This window comes from Trichosurus vulpecula, chromosome 3 (genome assembly GCF_011100635.1).
Source record: "Trichosurus vulpecula isolate mTriVul1 chromosome 3, mTriVul1.pri, whole genome shotgun sequence".
NCBI classification, from domain to species: domain Eukaryota; kingdom Metazoa; phylum Chordata; class Mammalia; order Diprotodontia; family Phalangeridae; genus Trichosurus; species Trichosurus vulpecula.
In genome coordinates, this window is record NC_050575.1 from 159230615 (window position 1) to 159253614 (window position 23000).

General features: G+C 47.6%; 1 protein-coding gene across 1 annotated transcript in view; it reads right to left on the minus strand.

Annotated features, from left to right (window-relative positions):
• COL27A1 (collagen type XXVII alpha 1 chain) overlaps positions 1–23000 on the minus strand; it is a 234115-nt gene that overhangs the window by 55551 nt on the left and 155564 nt on the right. Inside the window, exons 28-35 of the mRNA XM_036749857.1 lie at positions 21442–21495; positions 10618–10671; positions 9610–9654; positions 9357–9401; positions 9056–9109; positions 8082–8135; positions 4831–4884; positions 1125–1178 (exon numbers count right to left, since the gene is read on the minus strand). Of these exons, the coding sequence (XP_036605752.1) occupies positions 1125–1178; positions 4831–4884; positions 8082–8135; positions 9056–9109; positions 9357–9401; positions 9610–9654; positions 10618–10671; positions 21442–21495 (414 nt within the window). The remainder of the gene's footprint in view (positions 1–1124; positions 1179–4830; positions 4885–8081; positions 8136–9055; positions 9110–9356; positions 9402–9609; positions 9655–10617; positions 10672–21441; positions 21496–23000) is intronic.

Sequence of the window (23000 nt, forward strand, 5' to 3'; positions counted from 1 at the left end):
GTTTAATCTGGATTATTAATATTTTCTTTGTCATACTTTCTTAAGTCTAGGTAATCAGAAGAATAATAAATCACAACCTAACTTGTAGCATTTACTGATTTTTAATATGAAAGTTTAAAGCCAGTATGAGCTGGTTCCAGCATGCTGCATCTCTGGTCACTGACATGTCCCGTCCAGCTTTAAGGACACGTATCTTGTTAATGCCTTTCCTCTGTGTAACTGTGTCTGGAGACACAGGTCCCAAAGCTACTAGTAAAGGAACTTAGCTTCCCTCTCCACCTCTGGAATTCTCCTCCCTCTTAGACTCTCTTCACCCTCTCCTTAACTTCTCTGCTCAGAGTGAAAAATGCATCCGTTAATAAGCACTTTGTTTCTCCAGTGGGAGAGTTGAGAAATTAGAGAAAAGCCATACAACAAACAGGCAACCATGCAAAGGCATTTAACATACTGTACTGCACAGTCACATCAGCCCCACTGAGCATGACTATCGTCTTTGTTCCCTTACTTAACTCAAACATGCTCTCTTCTGCTCCCATGCATGGGAATTCCTTTGTGAAAGTAAATGCCAGTCTACCCTAGGCTGGGACCCAATCTTAGTGATGTCTCTGACTTTGACGGGGAGCATCACCACCTGCTGTGGCTACATTCATGGAGCCTGGGCTTGAAGAGTTTGGGCCCTTAGTCAGGACAGATTAAAATCAGCCATGCTAAATTAGTTTGAGCTGGTAGCAGCCCAAGGATCGACGGGGAGCTTTAAGAGGCACTGAAAGACCTGGTCCTTGCTCTTTGAAGGGTCCAATATTATTATGGAGCATAGAAACAGGCAACAAAGAGAAAATTACAGCCCAAATCTTCCTTATGTAAAACCAAAGTGATTGTTTGGTTTTTTTTTCCCTTGAAGGATTTACCAATGATTTAGAAGAGAATCACAGAACATTAGGGCCGAAAGTCACCTTAGAGATATTCTAGTGCAACAGTCTCTTTTTACATTGCAGGACCTGGGTTCTAGAGGAGGTACAATCTCTTGTCTCTGGTCACACAGTTGGATGGTAGCAGAGCCTATAGGAGGACCAAGTCTACACAATACTATCTTGGGGCTAAGAAGGAAATTGGGTTCTACTCACCCGCTGACCAACCAGACCTTGCTCTCCAGGGATGCCCAAAGGTCCAAGATCGCCCTATGAAACCCAAACAAATGTGGTTCATTCAAGGAGAGAAACCCTTCAAATTCATATCATTTACACCATCATTCCTTTTCCCCTGTCCCACTAGCTGTGAGCTTCCCAAATTTTCCAGTAGTCAGATTAATCCTTGCTCCATTTCTATATCAAAGAGGGACCTGGAGTCCAGGGCACTCCTCTTTATCAATCATTTATTAAGTGCCTACTACATGCTGGGAACTGTGGATGCAGAAAAAAAAATGAAATCATGCCTTCCCTCAATGAGTCTCCATTCAATTGGCATTATATAAGTACTTATAAAATAAATACATGGTAACATTAGATTTGGAGGCAGGAGATGGAACTAAGGGTAAATGAATCATTATAAAGACAAAAAGTTTTTTCAACATACATACCAGCTAAACAATCCGCTCTGCACTGTGTCCTAAAGGACTTTGGCTACCTGCTCTTTCACTGACTCAGTGATGGTTCTATAGCCCGGTTGACTTTCCAAGGGCTGCTCTGGGTGGACTGTAAGCTCCTTGAGGGGCTAGCTGTGGGCCAATTCCAGAAAAGTAGTACAGGGATTCTTCTGTCATCTCTAAGCAGAGTCAGGCCAATGAAATGACAGACCCAGTTCCTTGTTTTTCTTGTGGTCAGTGGCATTTGGTTATTGCTAAATGTCTTTAAAAAAAGTTCTTTGCAATTATTTTGGTTCATTGTTCTTATCTCTTGTATCCTTTGGAGGGGGGAGCAGGCACAGAAAAATGCTCCTCTTGCCCAGAGGTCCAGATTACTCAAACTGAGGACGGTTTTAGAAAGGAAAAGTGGCAGTGACCTGAACCAGGTGGCAAAGAGTTCTCATGTGTATAGTTGCCTATTTGAGTTTCCTCGTGGCAATTTTTATTTGTAAATGAAAAAATATACATTTTAAAATTTGTTTTCAGTGAGCCACTGAGCAACCCATTATCCTGCCATGAGGTGTAATTCATTGACTGTGAACAGAGTAATTGATAGTACTGATCCCAGATTTAGAGCTGGAAGGGAGGTTAGAAGCCCTTAAGTCTAACCTCTCCATTGTACAGATGAAGAAATTGAAAGGTTAAGTGACTCGCCCAGGGTCACACAGATAAAACGTCTCCGAGGCAGGATTTGAACTCAGGTCTTCTTACTCCAAGCTCAGCACTCTGTCTACTGTGCCCCCAAGCTGGCTTTTCTTCTGCACATAATATTTTCATAACACTCAAAGATGTGTCAATTTACTCTCTTATGGCTCCATTCCCCATCCTTGAAACTTTTCAAGTCAAAGTCTTCCTCCCTGGCTACCTATGTGTTGTTTCCCCCCATTAGAATGTAAGGGGTTGTCTTTGTATTTGTGCCTCACTGCTCAGTATGATGCTCGGCACCTAATAGGCATTCAGTAATTGCTTTTTATTCATTCATTCATTAATTCACTCATCCCTTACTTCGTTTGTGGAACTTTGAGAAGACAAAATTAGAAGTAAGTTAAAGAATGAGGGCCTGAGAGAGAACGTAGTTGTGCAGTGCTATTGGTCAAGCAGGCTGGTCAGGTGTATGCAGAATCTCATCTCTCTTCTCCCCACCCTCCAGCCTTCAATCCCTGGTGATTCTCGTGATGGAGGTAAAGCTCCTTCCTACCCATGGCCCTGGTATCTCTTTTCATGCAAGTAAAATGAGATTTGAGGTGGACTTGAGAGGAGAAATGGCCCTTCCCCAGCCTGGGAGTCTTTGGGTCCCCATTCCTGGTATCCCTCAAAACTCCCTCTATTCTTGGGAGCCCATAGCAGTCTCATCTTCCTGTTTCCTATGCTCATACATTAGGGGACCTGGAGCTAGAAGAGACCTAAGAGATCATTTAGTCCTTCATTTTGGTGGGGAAATTGAGGCCCAGAGAGGGTAAGGGGCTTGCCTAAGATCACAGTATTCAAACCCAGGCACTAAATGCGGTTTTCTTCCCACTTAGCCACATCGCCTTTATTCCTTCCCCTCAGCTGCTGCTACTCTCAGGTGTTCATAGCCTCTCCCAGGGTCCAGACTTGAACAATACCCTCACCCCAGGCCAATGTTCCTTATCAACTCCACGGGGGCTGTGAGGCACAAGTCTCTTTCTCAGTTCAGGGGCCTTCCCCTCCCCCTCCGGTTGAGAGGCCCTCAGTAGCCTGGCTGAGCCAAGGGGATCAATAGAGGTTTGTTTCCCAGGCAGGTAATTAGGGGCATAGGGGAGAGAAGGAGGTAGGTGGGTACAGAGTGGAGATTCAGATTGAGTATCAAGGTCAGAAGACGAGGTAGCTTCAGAGATATATCAGAGGGTCAGTCTGCCTGAGCAAACATCAAAGAAGAGAGATACAGAAAAGCATCCAACAGCCCAGCTAAGGCAAGCTGAATTATACAGAGTCCCCTCTGGTCCAGGGCTACTCAGCTGGGTCAACAACAAGGCTTCCTGTTTTCACTGGGCTGCTAAAAAAAGATAGAGATATTTCTTCTCCCGGGTTGGGGAGTGTGGGTTGGTGGTGGCTCTTAGCATCTCAATCCCATCCCAAACCTTGGCACATTGGTCATTGTAGGATTTAGAGCAGGGAGGGACCTTAGACTATTTAAAGCTCGAAAGACTCTTGGAATAGACTGTAACCCATCTTCTGAGTCCTGCCAAGAGGCTCGGTCATGGAGCCAGGGGGATGGGGCTGTCTGCTGGTAGACAGTTTTTTTGAACCCTCCCCCCACCCAGTATTCTCTAAGCTCCGTGGAGGCTTTGGACTTGATCTGGGGACAGACTCTCCAGAATGTTACTGACTCTGACCTAAGGTCAAGTCCAAAGCCCCCTGGGAAATCAAGGAATGCTTTGGCAGAGAGTGGGGAGGGAAAACTTAGCTTTGTGGTCAAGCCTCTTTTGGGGGTGGGGTGGGGAGAGAAGCTCAAAAGGTGGGTTTCAGTAGACTATTAGTACAGAGGAAATCAGAACTGGGAGGAATCTTAGAGACCACCGAGGTCAACCAGATCACTTTACAGGTGAGTAAATTGAAGCCCAAACAGGCAAAGGGATTTGTTTAAAGTCACATAACTAGTAAGCAGCAGAGGTGAGATCTGAATTTGGGCTCTGTGGGGCCTGGGAGCTTTGAATAGGTTTGACCTATTCAAGTAAACTTAAGAAAAACTAAAATAAAAATGCAAGTGTTGGAACACCCCCAAATGGGCTCCCAGACATCCAGGGTTCAGAGGTGAATAGAAGAGCAGTGAAAGCCAGGGTTTCCATATGGTGCCCCAACCAGGCTCTGGGTGTTCCCCCAAGGCTTCTCTCCTACCTTCCAGTTGCAGCTGCCTGAGAAAGTTGAGTGGCCCCTGGAGATGATTTCCTTGTTTGCTCTCTGGGGTTCTCAAGATCCCATTACCCTACTCATGGATAGGAGCCCCAGACTGAGGAAAAGCCCCGTCTCTCCTGTGGGGCCCCAGAGCAATCAACCCTGGAAGGCTGATCGCAGCCAGTGACTCTTGGGAAACGTGGGGCCCCCTAGCACAGCCCAGATTCCTTTTCAAAAGGCACGTCCCAGGCATTACAGTCAGCCAGTGACAAACAAAGACTTCTGTTCTCCTGGTCTTGAGGTGGGGGTGGGGGGTACAGGGCAGAGGAGACTAAACTATGGATTCTGCTTACCTTCATCCCAGCTTCACCTGGAAGGCCAGGCTCTCCCAAAGCACCAGGGGGTCCCTGCAAGAAAGTTTCATTGTAACTATGCCAGAGCTGACCAGCAGATGCCAGCAGGGAGGGGTGGAGAGAGGAAGCCTGGCCCTCCACACCCCCTTGGGGAAGTACTCCTCTCTACCTGCTTCAGCTCAATAGACGGGGATGGAGGGTAGATCTCAGAAAAGACAAAGGAGGGGCAATGCTGTTCTCACTGAGACTGTGGTCTCCAGGAAGAATCGCTGGAAAGTCAACTCTCTAGACCTGGGCTGTAGCCCTAGCCCTATTATTGATTTACTGTGTGATCCTGGGCAGGGCCCTAATCTCTGCTAAAACTTACATTTGCTCTCTTTGGGGGGTTGGGGTGTGGGATGGGAAGATAAAGGATCCTGTGAAGTCCTTGGAGCTCTTAGGAAGAAGGCAGCTATGCTGTGGCATGATCATTGCTGCCCAGGATTATTAACAGAGAGGACCTCACCCAGGCTGTAGCCAAAGGGGACCACCAAACCAGTCAACGTCACAGTTTGGAAGGCAGGATAAATAAACCTTGAAGGCAAACCGAGGGAGTGACTGACAGGCAGAAGGGAAAGAACACCGGACGTGGCCTCTTGCGCGCTTAAGACCCAGGGCAAGCCTCAGCTCCAGTGCTTGCCAGCTGTGTCACTTCATCTTTCTCTGAGCCTCAGTTTCTTCATCTAGGAGATGGGGGTAATCATAGGTTCACTACTCACTTTAGAGGGTTGTTGTGAGTATAGCACCCCCTTGGGGGCATGTAGCAAATCTCTTGTAAAAACCTCAGGGTGCAGCAGCAGAAATGGGAGACATCTGCTTTGCAGATGAGGGCTATTTCCCCAGCCCCCTTCTCCTTAATCTAGCCCCCCGGGCCTGGTTATCAGATCAGAGAAAGATCTGCCTCAACTATGAGGAGATGCAAGGAGAGAACCCTTTGCAAGCACCACACCCTTCTCCACAGCAGGCATCAGGCTTCTCGAAGGGGGTCCCATGGAAGAGTACTGTCTTTAATAGTATTGGAACCACAAAAGGAGTGGTGGTTCCTTACCTGAGTGAGCCCTAGGGCTTGCCTCCTTTCCTTCCTAGAGGATGGGAAGCATGGGCTGAGTCACTGGGGGTCAGGGGGTGATACTCCCCGCTGTGACAACACAAAGGCCTTCTGGGCATCAGGGCATAGGAAGGAAAGCCTGTGCCAGGCCGTATGTGATGGGAATTTCAGATCAGTAGGGCCAGGCCAAGCCCAGAAGCTGCTTGGAGGCAGGCTGGGAGCTGAGCTCCCTATTTGTGCGGTTTACCACATTAAGAGCTTTTTGGCAGGCCTGGGATGGAAAATCTTGTGATTCACACAATTATGGAGGGGGAGGGGCAGTAGGAATTGCCTGATAGCTGAGCTTTAAGATGAATGAGTACATCCATTCTCTTTGAGGCCGAGCAAAAAGATGACAGACAACTAAACCCAAGGGATGGATGCTCTGCTTTGGTGGGGGGTGGGGGTGGGGGTGGGGGGTGGAATGTGTTGGAAAGGACCTTAAGTTCTGTGAATCTCAATTATTTCCCTGTCTTATTGCCAGAATTCTCTACTGCAGTAAAGTCCCCATAAGTCAAACAAGGAGGAAAATGCCTCCCCCCATTTTTGGTGGAGGAAAAGAGAGGCATTGAATGGTGATAGGATCATAAAATCTATAGTTAGAAGGGACCTCAGGGAGCGTTAGTCTGACACCCGTTTCACAGATGGAGAAACTAAGGCCCAGAAGGTTCGAGAGGCTTGCCCTAAGCCATGGAGCCAGAATCTGAATTCAAGTCTTCTAACTCCTGCACTCATTGCACAAGGTTAGGCTGCCTAGCCTCAGTGAAGCCAGGAAATAGATCCAGGAGTCCTCATCTGCTTCCCTGGACACAACTTTTCTCCAGTTCTGGGGCAGATTGCTATTTTGACACTGCGGTGGTGAGGCATTGAAGCAAAGTTGGCTTCTATAGCTCTCCATCTACTCTGGGTTCTAGTCCTGACTCTAGCACTGATTCACCATGTGGATTTGAGCAAGTCCCTTCAACTTTATGTGTCCTTTCTGTAAAAACGGGGTGGGGATGACGGATCTAGTATAAGGAAAAAAAGAAGCAGGATGGGTAGTGCAGGCAAAGGTCACAAAACTCCTTGTAGGTTACAATGGAGAGAGAAGAGAATAGAATTTCCTTCAGTTCAGATTGTTGGCCTCCAAACTCATGGTAAATCCCTTCCGGGGATTCCCAAAGTTCTGGAGATGTGTAGTCATCCAAATTAGCTTTACACAGAGGCAAAGCAGGCAGCTGCACATTTGGTATCATTTCAGAGGGCAGGCCCATATTTCATTTCAGTAAGAGTAAGAGGCAGAAAGGTAGAACAGAAAAAACACAGAAGGTGAAAGTGGGATTGGAAATGGAAAGGAGGCCTGGGTCAGTATCCTGAATCTGCTAGTTAAACTGAGAATCTGAGCAGAATTCACCTAACCTGTTTGACACCCAGTTTCTTTATCTGCAAAATGATAATAACATCATAGTTTCTTCTCCTTCATACCTACTTCACAGCACTGTTGAACTGAACTAATGTGTGTGAAAACATGGGTCCATTGAAGGAATTTTGTCGTTCAGTCACTTCTCAGTCACGTCTGACTCTTTGTGACCCCATATGGGTTTTTCTTGGCACAGATACTGGAGTGTTTTGCCACTTTCTTCTCCAGCTCAGATGAGTAAACTGAGGCAAATAGGGTTAAGTGACTTGCCCAGGGTCAAACAGCTAGTAGGTGTCTGATGCCAGATTTGAACTCAGGAAGATGAGCTCAGGCCCAGCACTCTATGCACTGTGTCACCCACCTGCCCCATGGAAAGGATTATTATTAGCTTCAAGTTCTGATCTGTTAGAAGGCAAACATCTCTGGGAGAAAGAAGACTGATGCATCTGTTATCAGTCATTTGGACCTTATTAGTGAATAAGTTTATTAAATCCTTCTTTGATAGTAAGTTTTCATAAGGAGAGGAGGAAAAATCAGGAGGGTCTATAGGGGAGGCAGAATAAAGAATATGGAGGTTGGGGCAACTTCTCAATACTTCAAGAGTAATCCCTGCTGAAAATACTTCCCTGTCTCCTTGTACTCCCTCCAAGAAGAGGTTGTGAGGAGGCTTTGGCTGGGAGAAGGGCATAGAAAGTGACAGGACGAAGGTCCATTTAAACACTTTACCTTCGGTCCAATCTCTCCCAATGGGCCAACCAGTCCCTGTGGTCCTTGAGGGCCCTAGAAGAAGGACAGGTAGACAGAAATCTCTTTAAGATGCCACTTTTCTCCTATGGAAAGTTATCTTTCTAGCCAGCTTCAGTGAGACCTTCTAAGCAGTCAGAAGCTCCCAGCCAGATCCTAGACAAAGGCTAGGCTCCGCCACTGGCCCAAAGAACTGGCTCAGATTCTCTCAAGAGTCTTTGTTTCATTCCTCCCTCAACCATGGACTAAGGCCAACTTGTGCCCTTGCCTTGTGGAGCGCTGGTAAAGTCTCTGGTCTGTGCAGACCTGGCCCACAAGCAGCTTCCAAACCACCAGAGCCTGGTCCCCGGCCTTCCTCCAAATCCCTTCCTCCAGACTCCCACTGGAGCCCTCTTTCCACCACAGAGCTCGGAGCTCAGGCCAGCCACACAAATAGATTTCTTTTTTTTCCCCAGGACTAATCATTTGGGAAAACTAGGCAGTCCAGATTGGCTCTGCGAAAAGGATTAAAGAAGGGAGGCGGAGGAGATACTGAAGTGCTTCTAGGCCTGTGGCCTAATTTCCTTTGGGGCCTTCCCAGCTTCTTTGAGGCTATGACTATGGTGTTCTGACCTTCTCTCCTGTCTTCCTTCTCACCTTTAGAAAGCAAAGATTCCATCCTATCTCCTGCAGGGAGGAATCCTGTGTCTCCCAAAACAATCCCTGTCCCTCCCTGAAGACAGTGTTCCTGGTCTTTCCTACAGCATCCACACATTTCCTTTCCCCACATCCTTCCAGTATTATGCAGTATATACTGGCAGGACAGGAGTCACCGCCTTACCCCATTGCCCACCCTCCCCACCACTGAACCCTCCCTCGGACTGGCCAAGTACCCTGGATCCTGGATGCTCCTATGAGCTTGGGGAAGAGCAAAAAAACCATGAAGACAAGAGGAAAGAATAGGGAAAGCTACTTACCGGTTCTCCTGGAATGCCCTTAGACCCTGGGGGGCCAGAAGGACCCGGGATTCCCTGCAGGGATCAGATCCCGGAATTATTTTTGTTCTAGTCACGACCACCTTTCTCCTGCCTCCCGCCCACCACCTTGGTCTCAGTCACTCTGGAGGAAAGTGACAGAGATGTCCTGGAACTGAATGAAGCCAAACAGCCTTGCCAGCAAATATATCTTTGAAGTCATTCCCTCTTCTACCTCCTTCCCCCTTGACCACTTGCTTATTTCATAAAAAGAAAAAGAAAGACACCAGTGTTTAACACTTACCGGGAAGCCACGAGGCCCCATCTCCCCTCTCTCGCCTTCCTGGCCCTATAAACATATTTGGGGTAATTAGAGGCTGAGAATCAGGGTCCCAATTCCTCATGCTCCTGTGTCAGGAAAGTCCATCAAAGGCATGTCTCATAGTGAAGGGAGTATGTATGTCTAGTGGCGGGGGGGGAGGGGGGGAGGGGATGGGAGATTGGCAGGGGGCCAGTCTGGCTCCATGCCCTTGGCTCCAGGGAAATTGCTGACATACCTGCTGTCCATCCAGGCCCTGTTTGCCCTGTGTTCCTGGAGGGCCCTGAGGAGGAGAGCAAATAACAGAGAGGCGGGCTTTGGCATTGCAAGGGGTCAGTTTGTGTTGACAGTTTTGGAGCCACTGCACCAGGCATAGCTGCCTGGCTCAGAAGGCCTGGGGTCTGAGGTAGGGGACAGGGCCATTGTTCCTCGTCCCTCTCCACTCCAAACCTTCTCAGGTAAGATCCTAGATCTCAGGATCTAGGAATTAGAGATTGTTAGAGCTAGAAAGGAATTTGGAGTCCACCCCCTTCCTCTCACAAAGGAGAAGACTGAAGCTGGCAAAGGAGAAGAGGTTTGCTCACGGATGTACCCCTAATCCTGGGAAGAGCACCATGCTGCCCCCTGATCATTTTGTGCCCTTGTCCTCCACACCCCTTCCCCAATCCCTGCAGCCAGCAAGGCCATGTGTGAGTATGTGAGGGTCTAACCCAGGGGTGGGGAACCTGCGGCCTTGAAGCTACATGTGGCCCTGTAGGTCCTCAAGTACGGCCCTTTGACTGAATCTAAACTTGACAGAATAAATCCCCTTAATAAAAGGCTTTATTCTGTAAAACTTGGACTCAGTCAAAAGGCTGCACTCAAGAACCTAGAAGGCCACTTATGGCCTCAAGGCCGCAGGTTCCCCACCCCTGACTCTCCAGCACAATCTTCTTGGAAGTGGCTAAGTCTCTACCCTGCTTATAGAAAAGGAGTGGAGGTAAAGGTGGATGGGATAACTTTTCTCAACTTCCTTTGCAATCCAAGAATCCTGAAAGGGCTTTGTGTATGTGTCCCTGGCTGGATGTGGAGCTCAGCTACTGCCCTGGACAGGAATACTGACTCTGCTTTGGGGGTGACCAGTGCAGAGGGATTTAACAAGACTCAGCTGCTGGAAAACCATGCTCCCATCCCCCTGAATGCAGCCAGGAAGGAGGGATGGTCTATCTCTAGGCAGGGAAGCATGCACTTTGGGGAGGGCACATACCTTGACACCTTGTGACCCTGGCTCCCCTGCTGGTCCGTCTGGTCCTCGGGGCCCCTGAAGAGAGGATGGTCAGAAGAGCGGTGTGAACAGCAGGGGTCTCCCTTGGGCCACAAACAGGGGGAGGACTGGAGCAGAGCTACCAGCCCCCAGCTTCCACCCCAACCCACAACCTCTCCCCTACACTCCCTCCCAGCCCATACTTTCCCTACTCCCTCCAACTCCCACTTCATGGCTTTTCCCAGAACAAACATGGGGCCGACTCTCTTGCCTTTTCTGCAGAGACATACAACAGTTCCCTCTCTCACAGTGTACATTCTGGAGGGAAAATAATTTGTAATTATCTGGGTACATCCAGATAGGTACAGAGTAGATGGAAAACCATTTGAAAGGGGAGGGTATGAGCAGCTGGGGGGACCAGGAAAGGTCTCCTGCAGAAGATGATGGGTTTTGGGCTGAATCTTGAGGGAAACCAGGAAGTAGGGGATGAAGCTAAGGGGGCAGAGCATTCCACATATGGAGGACAGCCAATGCAAAGGCGGAGAGGTTCCTGGGACATGGAATGTCATGTTTGAAGAACTGAGAATTGGCCGGTGTAGCTAAATGTTGAGTGTGTAGAGGGGAGTCAGGAATAAAAAGAATGGAAAAGTGGAAAGGGAGGTTGGGGCCAGCCTGTGAAGGGCTTTAAATGACAAGCAGAGGAGTTTGCCATTGATCCTGGAGTTAATTGGGAGCTACTGAAACTCCTTGAGGGGTGTGTGTGTGTGTATGTGTGTGAATGACATGGTCATACCTACACTTTAGAAAAATCAGCTTGGCATTTGCAGAGAAGATGAACCAGGGAGGTGAGAGAATTGGGGCACAGAGAGATGTTAGGAGGCTATTGCAATAGTCCAGGTAAGAGGGGACAGAGGCATGAATGGAGGTGGAGGCTGTGGAAGGGGGAAATCTCTCTCCCGCCTATGCCTGACTTTGCTGATTACCCCCAACCTCTTTACTGCAGTCTCACCAAGCCTGATCCAGCTAGCAGAAGCTTTTGTTCCTGCTGGGGAAGTAATACTTTGTCTCAGAATTCATTCCCCCTTGCCACTCTGGCAGAGGAACAGTGACCATCTGCCCAGGACCCCCTGCCCTCTTAAAAGCAGATGGTTGAAGAAGAAATACCAGATAACACAAGAAGAACAGAAGCACACATGTAGCCCTTTGTAGTTGGGGGTAAAGAGATGGAAGACCAGGCATAGGTTTATAACAAAAAAAAAAAAACCAAACAAACCCAAAAACAACAGAAAAAGCAGGCTCTGTAGAGCGTCATGGGAGAGGTGATCTGTCTGGATACCTGGTATGAGAGTCAGACACAAATCTGGTCTAGCCAGATGGGCAGAGCCAAGGCAGCGTAAAGGAGTGAAAAGAACACTGGACTGGGAGTCGCAGAAAACCTGGGTTCTAATCCCAGCACTGTTAACTAACTACTTGTACAACCTGGGCCAAATTACATTCTCTCTGTGCCTGAGTTTCCCAATCTGTCAAAGGAAGGGGGTGTTTTTGATAATCTCTAATGTCCCTTCCTGCTCTGAATTCCATGATCTTATGACTTCTCCAGCTGTGTACAGAGATAGTGAAAACATCTTAGGATTAAGGTAATAACACAGGCTAATTGGGAATCAGGCTCCTAGGCAAATTGTCAAAGGACAGGTGACTGATGGCTTATTCATTGAGGTCCAGGGGAACACAGGGAGGGAGGATTGGGAAATGGATAGAAACTTCAATCCAATCACTGTGCTGATCCTAGAACAAACCACATTTCACTGAAGGCCCTGGGAAGTGGAGCCAGGCAATGGCAAACAGCCCCAACCCCCCAAAATGAAATGAAGAGTTGATCTGCATGGGGCCTCCATCTGGTCATGCTGACAGATCAGAAGTGAATGGGAAAGAGGCCAACATAGAAGCAACAGAACTGGGAGACAATCTCCCGCTGGGGCTACCGAAAGAACCGATGGATGGAGGGTGGGGGAGGCATGAAGGGCTGCTGCTCTTGGGAACTGCTCCCTGCAGAAACCAAGAGTGGAGAGCCTGGGGTGGCTGGGAGTAGGCTGAAAGATCCAAGCTGTCATTTCTGAAGATAAGAATGGTGAGAGGAGACAGGAGGGCTAGAGGGGGATCCTTTGGGCCATCTCCACCTCCCCATTCTCTTCTTCTCCAGACCAGCTCTGCCTCGTAAGTCAAAACAGCTGCAGCCACATGCTTCCCATCCCAGAGAGAACAACAAACAATTGAGGGAAGAGGAGTTGGGGGGGGTGTCCCTTGGGAGCAAATAGAAAAGACTGGATTGATTGACACTGAGCCCAATGGAGAAAAATCTGAGTTTATCAGAGGCACAGTGATAGACTTCCTTTAGCTCTTGGCTGGGATCCCAGAATATGCTCTTCAGGGAAAGAAGGACTTGGCTCTACCGTAGTGACTAGTCTCTCCTATTTGCTCTAGTGTCCCCTAGGAAACTGAGGCCTGGCTCTCTGGATGATGAAAGAAGAATAGCACCATGATTCTTCCAGTTGCCCAGTTTTTCTACCTTTAACCATCTTTGACTCTTCACTCTTTTCCCCCCACCCCCATACCCAATCCAGCACCAAGTCTGATCAATGCTACCTTCCCACATCTCTCAAATATATCCCCTTTTCTCCATTCCTGTAACCACACCCTAGTTCAGTCCTTCATCACCTCCTATTACAATTACTTCCTACCTGATCTCCCAGCCTCAACATCTCTCCCCTTTCACATCCAACCTCCACCCCATAGCTACATTGATGCTCTGAAAAGACCTCTCTAACCACGCCATCTTCCTGCTCAAGAAGCTGCTGTCATAGCTCCCTATTACTTCCAGGATTAATTTCTAGGATCAAAAACAATCTCCTCAGTTTGACATTTGAAGCCTTTCAGACCTTTCCAGGCCGACTACACCTCCCTCCCCCTCATGCACCTGATGCTCCTGTCATATGTGTCTTCTTGTGGTTCCCCATCTCAGATATTCCATCTTACATCTCTGTGCCTCCAGACAGGCCTTTCCCTGTATCTAGGATGCTCTCCCTCCTCACCTCAGCCTCTTGGAACCCCTCACCCCCTTCAACACTCAGTTCAATTGCTGCCTCCCTCAAGAGGCGTTATGGGAGGCAACATGGCAGTGGGAAGAATGTTGGAATTAGAATTCTGGGACCAGACTTCAAAAGTCAGCTCTGCAACTCAGGGCCACTATGACCTTGAACAAATCACTTCCCTCTCAATTTTCTTACCTGTAAAATGAGGGGACTGTATTCAATGACCTCTGAGGTTCCTTCCTGACTTAGCTCTATGATCCTATAATCTACGACAGCATGACAAAGCCCTTCCTTATTCTCCTGGTCTCCACCGAAAACAAACAGGAAACTACCAAGTATTGATTAGGTATAGATCTTGTATTTACTTAATCTGTGAATCTATGGTTACTCTCACATACTCTACTACCCACAGTAGAAAGTAAGCTCCTTGGAGGCAGAGGCCATCTCGCTTTCGTATTTGCATCTCTCGTGCCTCACATGGCGTAGTCTCGTGATAGATGCTGACTCACTGCCACTCATCAGAGAAGGAGGGCAGTGACCCAGAGCTCTGTGGGGTAAATGGCCTCTCCTAGTGTCTCCATACTCAGCCTAGTGACCCAGTAATTTGCTGGGTCTGACTTGGGGAAGGCATCTCCCTTGGATGGTGCCTTTCTCAGGCTTCTGAGTACGGTGGCAATGAACCCTTTCTAGGAATAAGGCGGTAGACGTGGAGTTAAACAGTTTTCTAAAAACTATATGAAGGTCAGAGGAAACTGGAAATCCTTTCGGGTTCTCCCCACCCTCTGAACACAATCCTCAGAGCTGTGGCCAAGAGTTTCATTCTGAAGAATCTTCTAAAATATAATTGATCCAAATGGAGGCAACAGCGTAGAGTGACTGTGAAAAGGCTAATGAGGCATTAGGCTTCATAATCATTGTAACAGTTATCATTTACACAGCTCCCACTAAGTGTCAGGCCTGCCGTGCTAGGTGCTTTACGTTACTACCTCATTCCTTCCTCACGACAACCCTGCAAGGTAGGTACTATTATCATCTCGAGTTTACAGATGGGGAAACTGTGGCACACAGAAATTAAGTGACTTACCCAAGGTCACACGGAGAGTCGGCATCTGAGGCCAAATTTGAACTCAGTCTCCCTGACTCCAGGTCCAGCACTCTGTCCACCATGCCACAAGCATACAAGAGTGACAGTCCTTTGTGGATTCTGTGCTGGTCACACCACATCTGGGATGCTGCATTCAATATAACCATGCCTGAGCGGCACATTTTATGGAGGACACTTAGAAATTGGAATCTCTCACGAAAAACATGGTTGAAATCATATGTTATGGGGAACAATTATAGATTTAAAGCTGTAAGGGTTCACAGAGGTCATCAAGTACAACTCCCTCAGAGGCCTAGAGAGGTTAAGTGACTCACCTAGGATCAAATGGCTAGTATGTGCCTGAGGTAGAATTTGAATCCAGGCCTTCTTGACTCCAAGTGCAGAGATCAATCCTTGATAGACTGGTGGGGGATTGAGATAGGCGGGGGTGGAGAATCTGATCACTGCCTTCAAATATTTTAAGAGCTGTCCTTTCGAAGAGGAATTGGGCTTATTCCACATATTCTTACTCCAGAAGATAGAACTGGGAGCAATGGATGGAAGTCATAGAAACGTAGTTTTTTCACTCAATGTAGAGAAGAAGTTGCTAGACTTTTGGAAACAGAATGGACTGCCTTGTAAAGGACCAAGTTTCTATCAATAGAGATGCTTAAGCAAAGACTAGATGACCACCTGCCAGGGATGGAGTAGGAGACACACATTCTTTGGGTGAGGGTTGGACTAGGCAGTCTCTAAGGGCTTTCCCAACTCTAAGATTTTGATTTCACACTCCAGGGTCCAGGGTCCAGGACCAAAAAATCCAGAAGCCCCTATTACAAGAGGAAGGGCAGTAGGCACACCAGGACTTTGTGCAGGTTGACCTGACCAAGGTCTCCCTTCTTTCCTGATTCCCCTACATGAAGAGCACTGCGGTATTTGTGTTTCTAGTGGCTCTCTGTGAGCCAAGGATACTGGGGATGGGGATTGGGAGGGGAGCTGGCAAATGGAGTTTGTCCTTCACGGAGCCTCCAGGGAAGACAAGAAAGTTCCTGTTAGCAAGCCTGATCTTTTTCCTAACCTGCTGAAAGGATACCGTCTAGCCAATATTAGCTATTTTAGAGCTCTCTGGTAGAAGTTGGAGATGACGCTGGTTGGAGAAGAGAATTATGAAGCTTGACACAATAAATGTAAGGTCCTGAACTTAAAACAAAATCAACTTTTCAGTACTGTTAGTCACCTAATACATACTACACAGTTCAGCACTTCATTACGTTCAACCCAGTAGAATGTCTGCTAATTGCTTTGCATGTATTGGTCTGGCTTGCCTGGCTAGACTGCAAACCCCTTGAGGGCAGGGACTTTGTCTTATACTTCTGTATCCTTCACAGTGCCAAGTGGGGCCCAGAGTAGACACTTAGGGAATAAGGATTAGAGAAAAGGAGTCTTAATGGTGAAGGAAGGAAGCAAAAAACATTTGAGGAGCTATGCAGAAAAACAATTAAAATTGTCTGCTTAGCCCAGAGGGAGTACTGAGGAAAAGCTGCAGGAGGGAAGGCATGTTCAACATAAGGAAAAACTTCCTAACAATTAGAGCTTTCTAATTCCTAACCATTAGAGTCTTGGGAAGGAGTGGGTTCCCCATCACAAGAAGTATTCAGGGAGTGGGTTCCCCATCACTAGAAGTATTCATGCATAGGCTGACTAATCACTTGTCAAGGAATCCAGTCCAGGTATGGGTTGGCCTCGGTGGCCTGATACTTTCAGATCCCAGCTCCGACAATCCTTATTGGCATACCCACAGATACGCCACTTCTCTTTTCTTGGTTCAGTTTCCTCATCTGTGGGGTGGAAGGGTTGGCTGGTGTCCTCTCTGAGATCCTTTCCAGCTCTAAATCTTATGACCCTAGTTAGGCCCCAGTCCTAGAACCCAGTCAAAACACTGGATTGAGAAAAATCAGCATGTTAAAAGTCTGAAAAAGGACCCTGTTTTTCAATGTTTCTGACACCAGGAAAGTGTGACTGAAAGAAACGTGCTTTGAAGAAAGACCCAGTCTCAGGATATCAGGCAGGAATGAAGCAACAGAAAGAATGCTTGACTAGGATTCAGGAGACCTGAGATCCAGCTCCTCTCATTGCTAGCCATGTGGCCTTGGGCATAGCCCTTCCCCTCTCTGGGTCTCAATTTCTTCATCTATAGAATAAAAAGGTTGAATTAAATGTTCTTGGTGGTCCTTGCTGGCACTAACATTATCTGTTCCATGTTAAGGAAACATCCCTGACCTCCTCCGGTAGAAACTATGGAAGATGTGTCCCACACTCAGCCATGATAATAAAAGCAGCCAGCACTAAAGGCTTTAAGGTTTGCAAAGCACTTTGTATATCATCTCATCTGATCCTCACAACAACCCCTAAGTAGGTACTACTATTATCTCCACTTTACAGATTGAGGAAATTGAGACTTAAGTGACTTGCCCAAGGTCATACTGTTAACAAGCATCTTAGGAGGGATTTGAATCCAGGTATTCTTGGCTGTAAGCCCAGTGCGCTATCTACCATGCGGGGCACTTTGTAGTCTAGACCATCTTCATCCATTTCAGTACACTATGCCAAATAGCTGATTTACCACAGTGCCCCCATCAGAAAGGGTTCCGAGCTGGAGAGACCGTCAAACAGGCCCAGAATGGTACAGCTGACACTCCTATAGACTCCTGCCAGAGGTTGACACCACGCTGCCAAAGAACTCAGTCCTCTGAGCCAAGAGTAGATGAACAAAACTCGCCCTTCCCTGTCTGGTCAAAAGCAACAAGGGAGTCAGACAAAGGAGGAGGCACGGGGCCAGCCAGCCTGTGGATGAGACAAAGCTAGGGACAAGCATAGGAGGGGGATAGCCTATCAGCCCCAAAGCAGGTTGGCCAAAGAGCTTGGATCCATCATACTTCATGGGGGGATACCCACCCACCCACCACACAGCGGCCAAGCACTGGGACGTGATCTCATTGGGAAGGGAGGGGCAGGAGCCATCCTCCTCCTCTAGCAGGGGGAAAATTGAGTTTCAGAGTAGTCTGTAAATGGCCCAGTTACATAGCTCATTAAGGCTTAGGAATTAAATTTATGACTATTTTACTAGAATGACAGGAGCAGTAACTCAAAGATCATATAGCCTTATTGGATCAGCTAGACTGTCTAAACCAGGGGTTCTTAACCTTGGGTCCATGGACCCCCAATGGGCCCATGGATAGATCTCAGGGGTTCCATGAACTTGGACAGAAAAAATTACATCTTTATTTTCATTAACCTCTAATTGAAATTTAGCATTTCCTTTAATTATTTAAAAACATTATTCTGAGAAAGGGAACATAGGCTTAAACAGACTGCCAAAGACTGCTACGACACGCAAAGCGTTAAAAGCCTCTCGTCTAAACATTCCTGAGATAGTGGCTTGGAGGTCACTTCCCAAGACAGGTGGTTCTCTGCTCAGGGAATGGGTGACTGGACAGCCCTGGCAAATGCCTTCTCCCCTAGCTCAATATCCCTTTAGGATCCCAAGGACCAAGCCCGAATACAGTAATTCAATTTCCTTCCATAGGACTGAGAAGATCATTGATGGAACCATGCCTGAAGACCATATAGGGAGCTAAGAAAGAAATCCAAGACCCTAATTGAGTTTTGGTTTTAGTTGGGAGAGTAAGGAAAGGAAGTGATTTTAGATGTTTTTAATGGGTATTTTTTTTACCTACAAATGGTAGAGGGTTGGCCCCCTCCTAATTAGTAGGGACTAAGGATTCTCTTTTGGCCCTTCTAGGAGAACTCTCATCCAGCATATCTTAAAGGTTGAAAAGAGCCAAGATTCAGAGAATAAACAAGTCTGAGATTTAACAGAGGACCAACCAAGGGGCCCTTGCCCCTCACCAGATTCTGTGATACCATGTCCTTCTCTGAAGGCAGTGATTCTGCCCTCCCATGAGATGACCAGAGAGAAGACTTGGGAAGAAGCAAACCTACGAGTTCTTACCCCACTTTGAGACCTTAGAGCAGGAGGTAGAGTTTTAAAAAAAGATGGAAAGCAACACTCCGGGGCCCCATGCTTTGAAGAAGAAAGTGGGAAGAAGGATTTGGCCCCTTCAGCTGATGCGAAAAAGAACTGAGGTTGATGTATATGAGACAGCTTGCAGGGCTCCATGCTAAATCTTAATTCTCGTCTTTCTCCCTCCAAGGCTGTCTCTGATGTTCATTTTAGCCAGATTTCACCTGGATCCATATGTTCAAGGGGATTGGGGCAGGAGTGGGTGGAGAAAGTGAGCCACACAGTATGATTTACCCTGAGCTCCAAGCCCCCCTAGGGATGGCCCTGGATGCAGGGTCAGGGAAAGAAGCATAAACATGGCCCAAAACAAGAGGCTTGAACTAAAACGTGACTGGCTGCTAATTTAAATTTTCATCTACACATTCCCCCTGCCACCCCCATTCCCAAACTAATACAGTACAGACTTCATCAGCCCTCCAGGTTGTGGGGATTGGTTACAATCAAAGCCATATGACAATGCTTTCATATGCACTCCCCCAAGTGAGATGCTTTTCATTAAGTCCTGGAAGATGGGCCTGGGAGTCTGGCTTGCCTGGAATGAGCACTCTCCATCTCATGAATGTTTCCATTCCAGACCTGATTAAGATTGTACTGGAAACCCACTGTGAATGACAAATCTGTCCAATTACCTCTCAGGGTCTCTTCTCAGACTGCTTGTCCTTCACCTCTGGTGTTTCTAAACTCAGTGTGAACCTGCGAGTTCTCAGGGCTGTGGCTGGGGGGCTGGAGGGACCCCAAAGACTTGTCTGCACTGTGGGGAGGTCCAGGCTTTTACAGATGAGAAACTGAGGCTCAGTACACAGTAGAGCAAGTATTCAAACTTAGGCCCTCTAACTCCAAATCTAGTTTTTTTTTTTTCCCTTACTCGTTGAAAACAGCCCATTCCTCATACACTCCCCATTCCATAAACTAACTGTCCTCAGCTCCAGTCTTTCCTTTGGAATGGTAACCACATTAGACACCTCCAAAAGCCTGTGCCACCCACATTACTGAGGTTTGCCTCCCAGCCTGGCAGAGCTAGAAGGGAACTTGGAGGTTGCCTACTCTAATATCCATTTTACAGTAGAGAAAATTATGGCACAGAGAAAGAATGTGACAAATGACTTGTCCACGGTCTTGCAATGAGTATGTGGAAGATCTGGGATTAGAACCCAGGACTCCTAACTCCGGGTCTAGTATTATTACCACTATTCTATCGAAGAGCAGGTGGGGGTGGGGACAGTAAATTATGTGGTTATTTCTATATTCATATTTCTATATTCTATACATGGGGACATAAGACTTAAAAGACTGGATCCCCAACCCTCTGAGCATCTTGTTGGTACAATACAGAGCTCCAGCAAGGCCTGACTCTGCAGGTTCCGGATGCCTCCTAAAATGCTCAGCTTGGGGGACTTTGATGTGGTTGGGGGCCTGGGTTTCCTCAAGTGGAAGATGCATTCTTCTGCTCAATGTTGGGGAAAGAGTAGAGGGAGCTTGCTAAGGGGGAGGGTAGAGGGGGCTGGGACCAGGGGAGCTCTTGGGTTTGACATCTGCGGAGGAATGCAGGCCAAAGCTGCATAGCCAAGCTTTCAAATGAATGTATGTCTCTCCAGGAAGGGGAAGAAATGGGGAACAGAAGCAGTTGTCAGAGGGGCTGGAGAAACAAGCCCTAAGTCCCCAGCCTTGGATGCTACAAGTATCTGGGGTAGCTGAGAGTTCTCGGCACATGGTGAGGGATGGGAGGAAAGCATTAGGCTCATGTAGGGGCTTCCCCAACACAAGGACCGAATCCCCCTACAGAGCCCTGTGACACTGAGCATAGTTAGGAGCTCCTGCCTGGGCCTGAGGAATGTCTCCTAATCTCCCCGAAGTCCAACAAGCTTATCAGACCATCTGTTTTTGGGAAAAGCCAAATCCACTTGAAATCCATCTGAAGGGAAAAGGGCATTGGGAAAAGAAAAAAAATCCCTAAACCTTCTATCACCCATCACAAGGGTTTGAAAAGAGGCCCTTTTACAGGAAAGCTTAAACGGATACTTTTAATGCTGCTGATTTCAGTATTTGCCAGGCCGTACCCTGATATCTCATCTCCCTCACTTTCCCTACACCAGGGTGATGCTCTTGAATGGGGACGTGAGAATGCAAAGGATAGCAGACAGAAGTCAAAGAGTACATCTGTACACAGCTGGCTGGACAGGCTAGTCTTCCAAAGTGCAGGGGGAAAAGAAGAAGGGGCATTTCTGAGCTCAGTGCTGCACACAGACCTGGGTTTGGCCTCTGCCTCTGGCCACATAGGCAAAGATGTTTACTGGGCCAAAGGGCATGCTGACCCCCATCCCTCCTATGTGTGGTAGTGGTGGGGGAAGGGCAGGGCAGATGGAGTGATCCTCAAAGGAATGTAAAAGTAGTTCTAGTTAGAAAGCTCAGATGAAGAGAGATCACTTCCCAAACAGGTTGGTTGATGGGACTGGTACCTGGTGTCTGCCTTCTCCTTTCCTTTCCTCCTGACCCCACACCTTAGCACAGTCTCCCTGGGCCTCCTAGCCCAGGAGATGACCTAGTCCCCAGAGACCTCAGAGGGAGCTTACCCGACGTCCTTTTGCTCCTCGCGTCCCCAGTGGCCCACGAGTTCCAGGAGGTCCCTGCAGTGAGAAAATCATGAAGTTAGAAAAGTGCTTTCTTTGGGTGGAGGTGGGAGGAGACTGGGGACCAGCACTATGCCTCGCAGAGACAGAGAAAAGGTGCTGAAAGCTACAGAGGGCTGGATGCCCCATTTGGACTTTTGGGTCTAGATCTGAAATTTCCTTGGTATAGGAAACTCCCACTGAGGAAACTAACTCTCCCGGGGTGGATCATAACCAGCTCTGCAGCTTAGAGTCTTAGGGATTGCCTGGGGGCATAGGTCAAGTGACTTGCCCAGGGCCACCTAGTCAGTATGTATCAGAAGTGAAAGCCGGCCATATGCCCTTTTTGTTCCCACTCAGGCTCTCTAACCATTATGAAACACAGCTAAGTGAACACCAATAAACTTGTACTCTCTGGCAGGCCCTCACAATCCAGAAAAGAATGAGCACATGGGCCCAGTGATGATATGTGCCTGCCCTCTCTAACTGGCCATCAGGTTCAGAATATCCTTTGGTCACAGCAGCTCATTAACCTATCTGCTTCATATAGGGAAGTAAGGACTTTCCCAGCAGTCATCAGCTTTAAGGAATCAGAGGTATAGGGTGAACTAGTATGTCAGATGTTTGTGGCAGAACCAGAGGCAATCTCTCTCCAAAAGGGTGGGTACAACCATCAGTCCATTTTATTGCTGACTACTGGTCGGGGACTAGTCAGCTAAGTCAGTCCGCAGAGGGTGGGGTTGGGCTGAGCCATTTTTGGAAGCTTGTTAACAGGTGACAATATCAATCAATTGACTATTTCCCTCTCTTTTCCTCATCCAATAATCAACCACTTGGGGAGGTATGGTGACCATAGGTACCATTTACCACACAGTCTCTGGAATGGTGAAAACATGGTGGACTTGGAGTCAGTGAGACCTCGGTTCAAATGTCTCCTCAGACACTTACCAGCTCTGTGACCCCAGACTAGTCACTGAGTACACATTGTGGGCCTCAGTTTTCTCATCTGTAAATGAGGGAGTTGAATCTGATGGGCTCTCAGGTCCCTCCCAACTCCAAATCTATGTTCCTACGATCCTTCCCAAAGCCACTCAAGCATCCATCAATCGATTAACGAGCATTGCTGTCAGCTAATGTGATGGTGCTGGGATATATACCAGAAATGAAACAATCTCTGCCCTCAAGGAGTTTATATTCTAACAGGAGAGACAACACAGACCTCTACAAATCTGTGAAAAATATATCAAAGCTCCTCTTGCCCTCACTTAGCTAGTCAGTGTGTAGTAAAAAGACTGTTGGATACAGAGTCAGGACTTTAGCTTCCTCACCCGTGAAATGGGTGTAGCCCATGGACACCCTTGCTATGCTGTGGCAAGGAAAGTGCTTTGTAAACTGTAAAGGACTATATAAGTGTGAGGTATTAGTATTATTATCAGGTTAAGACAATAGGATCACCTTGAAAGGCTGCGTCCCATCCTGGCCTTTTCCAAGCAAATACCCCTTAGAAGACTGAGACAGACAGC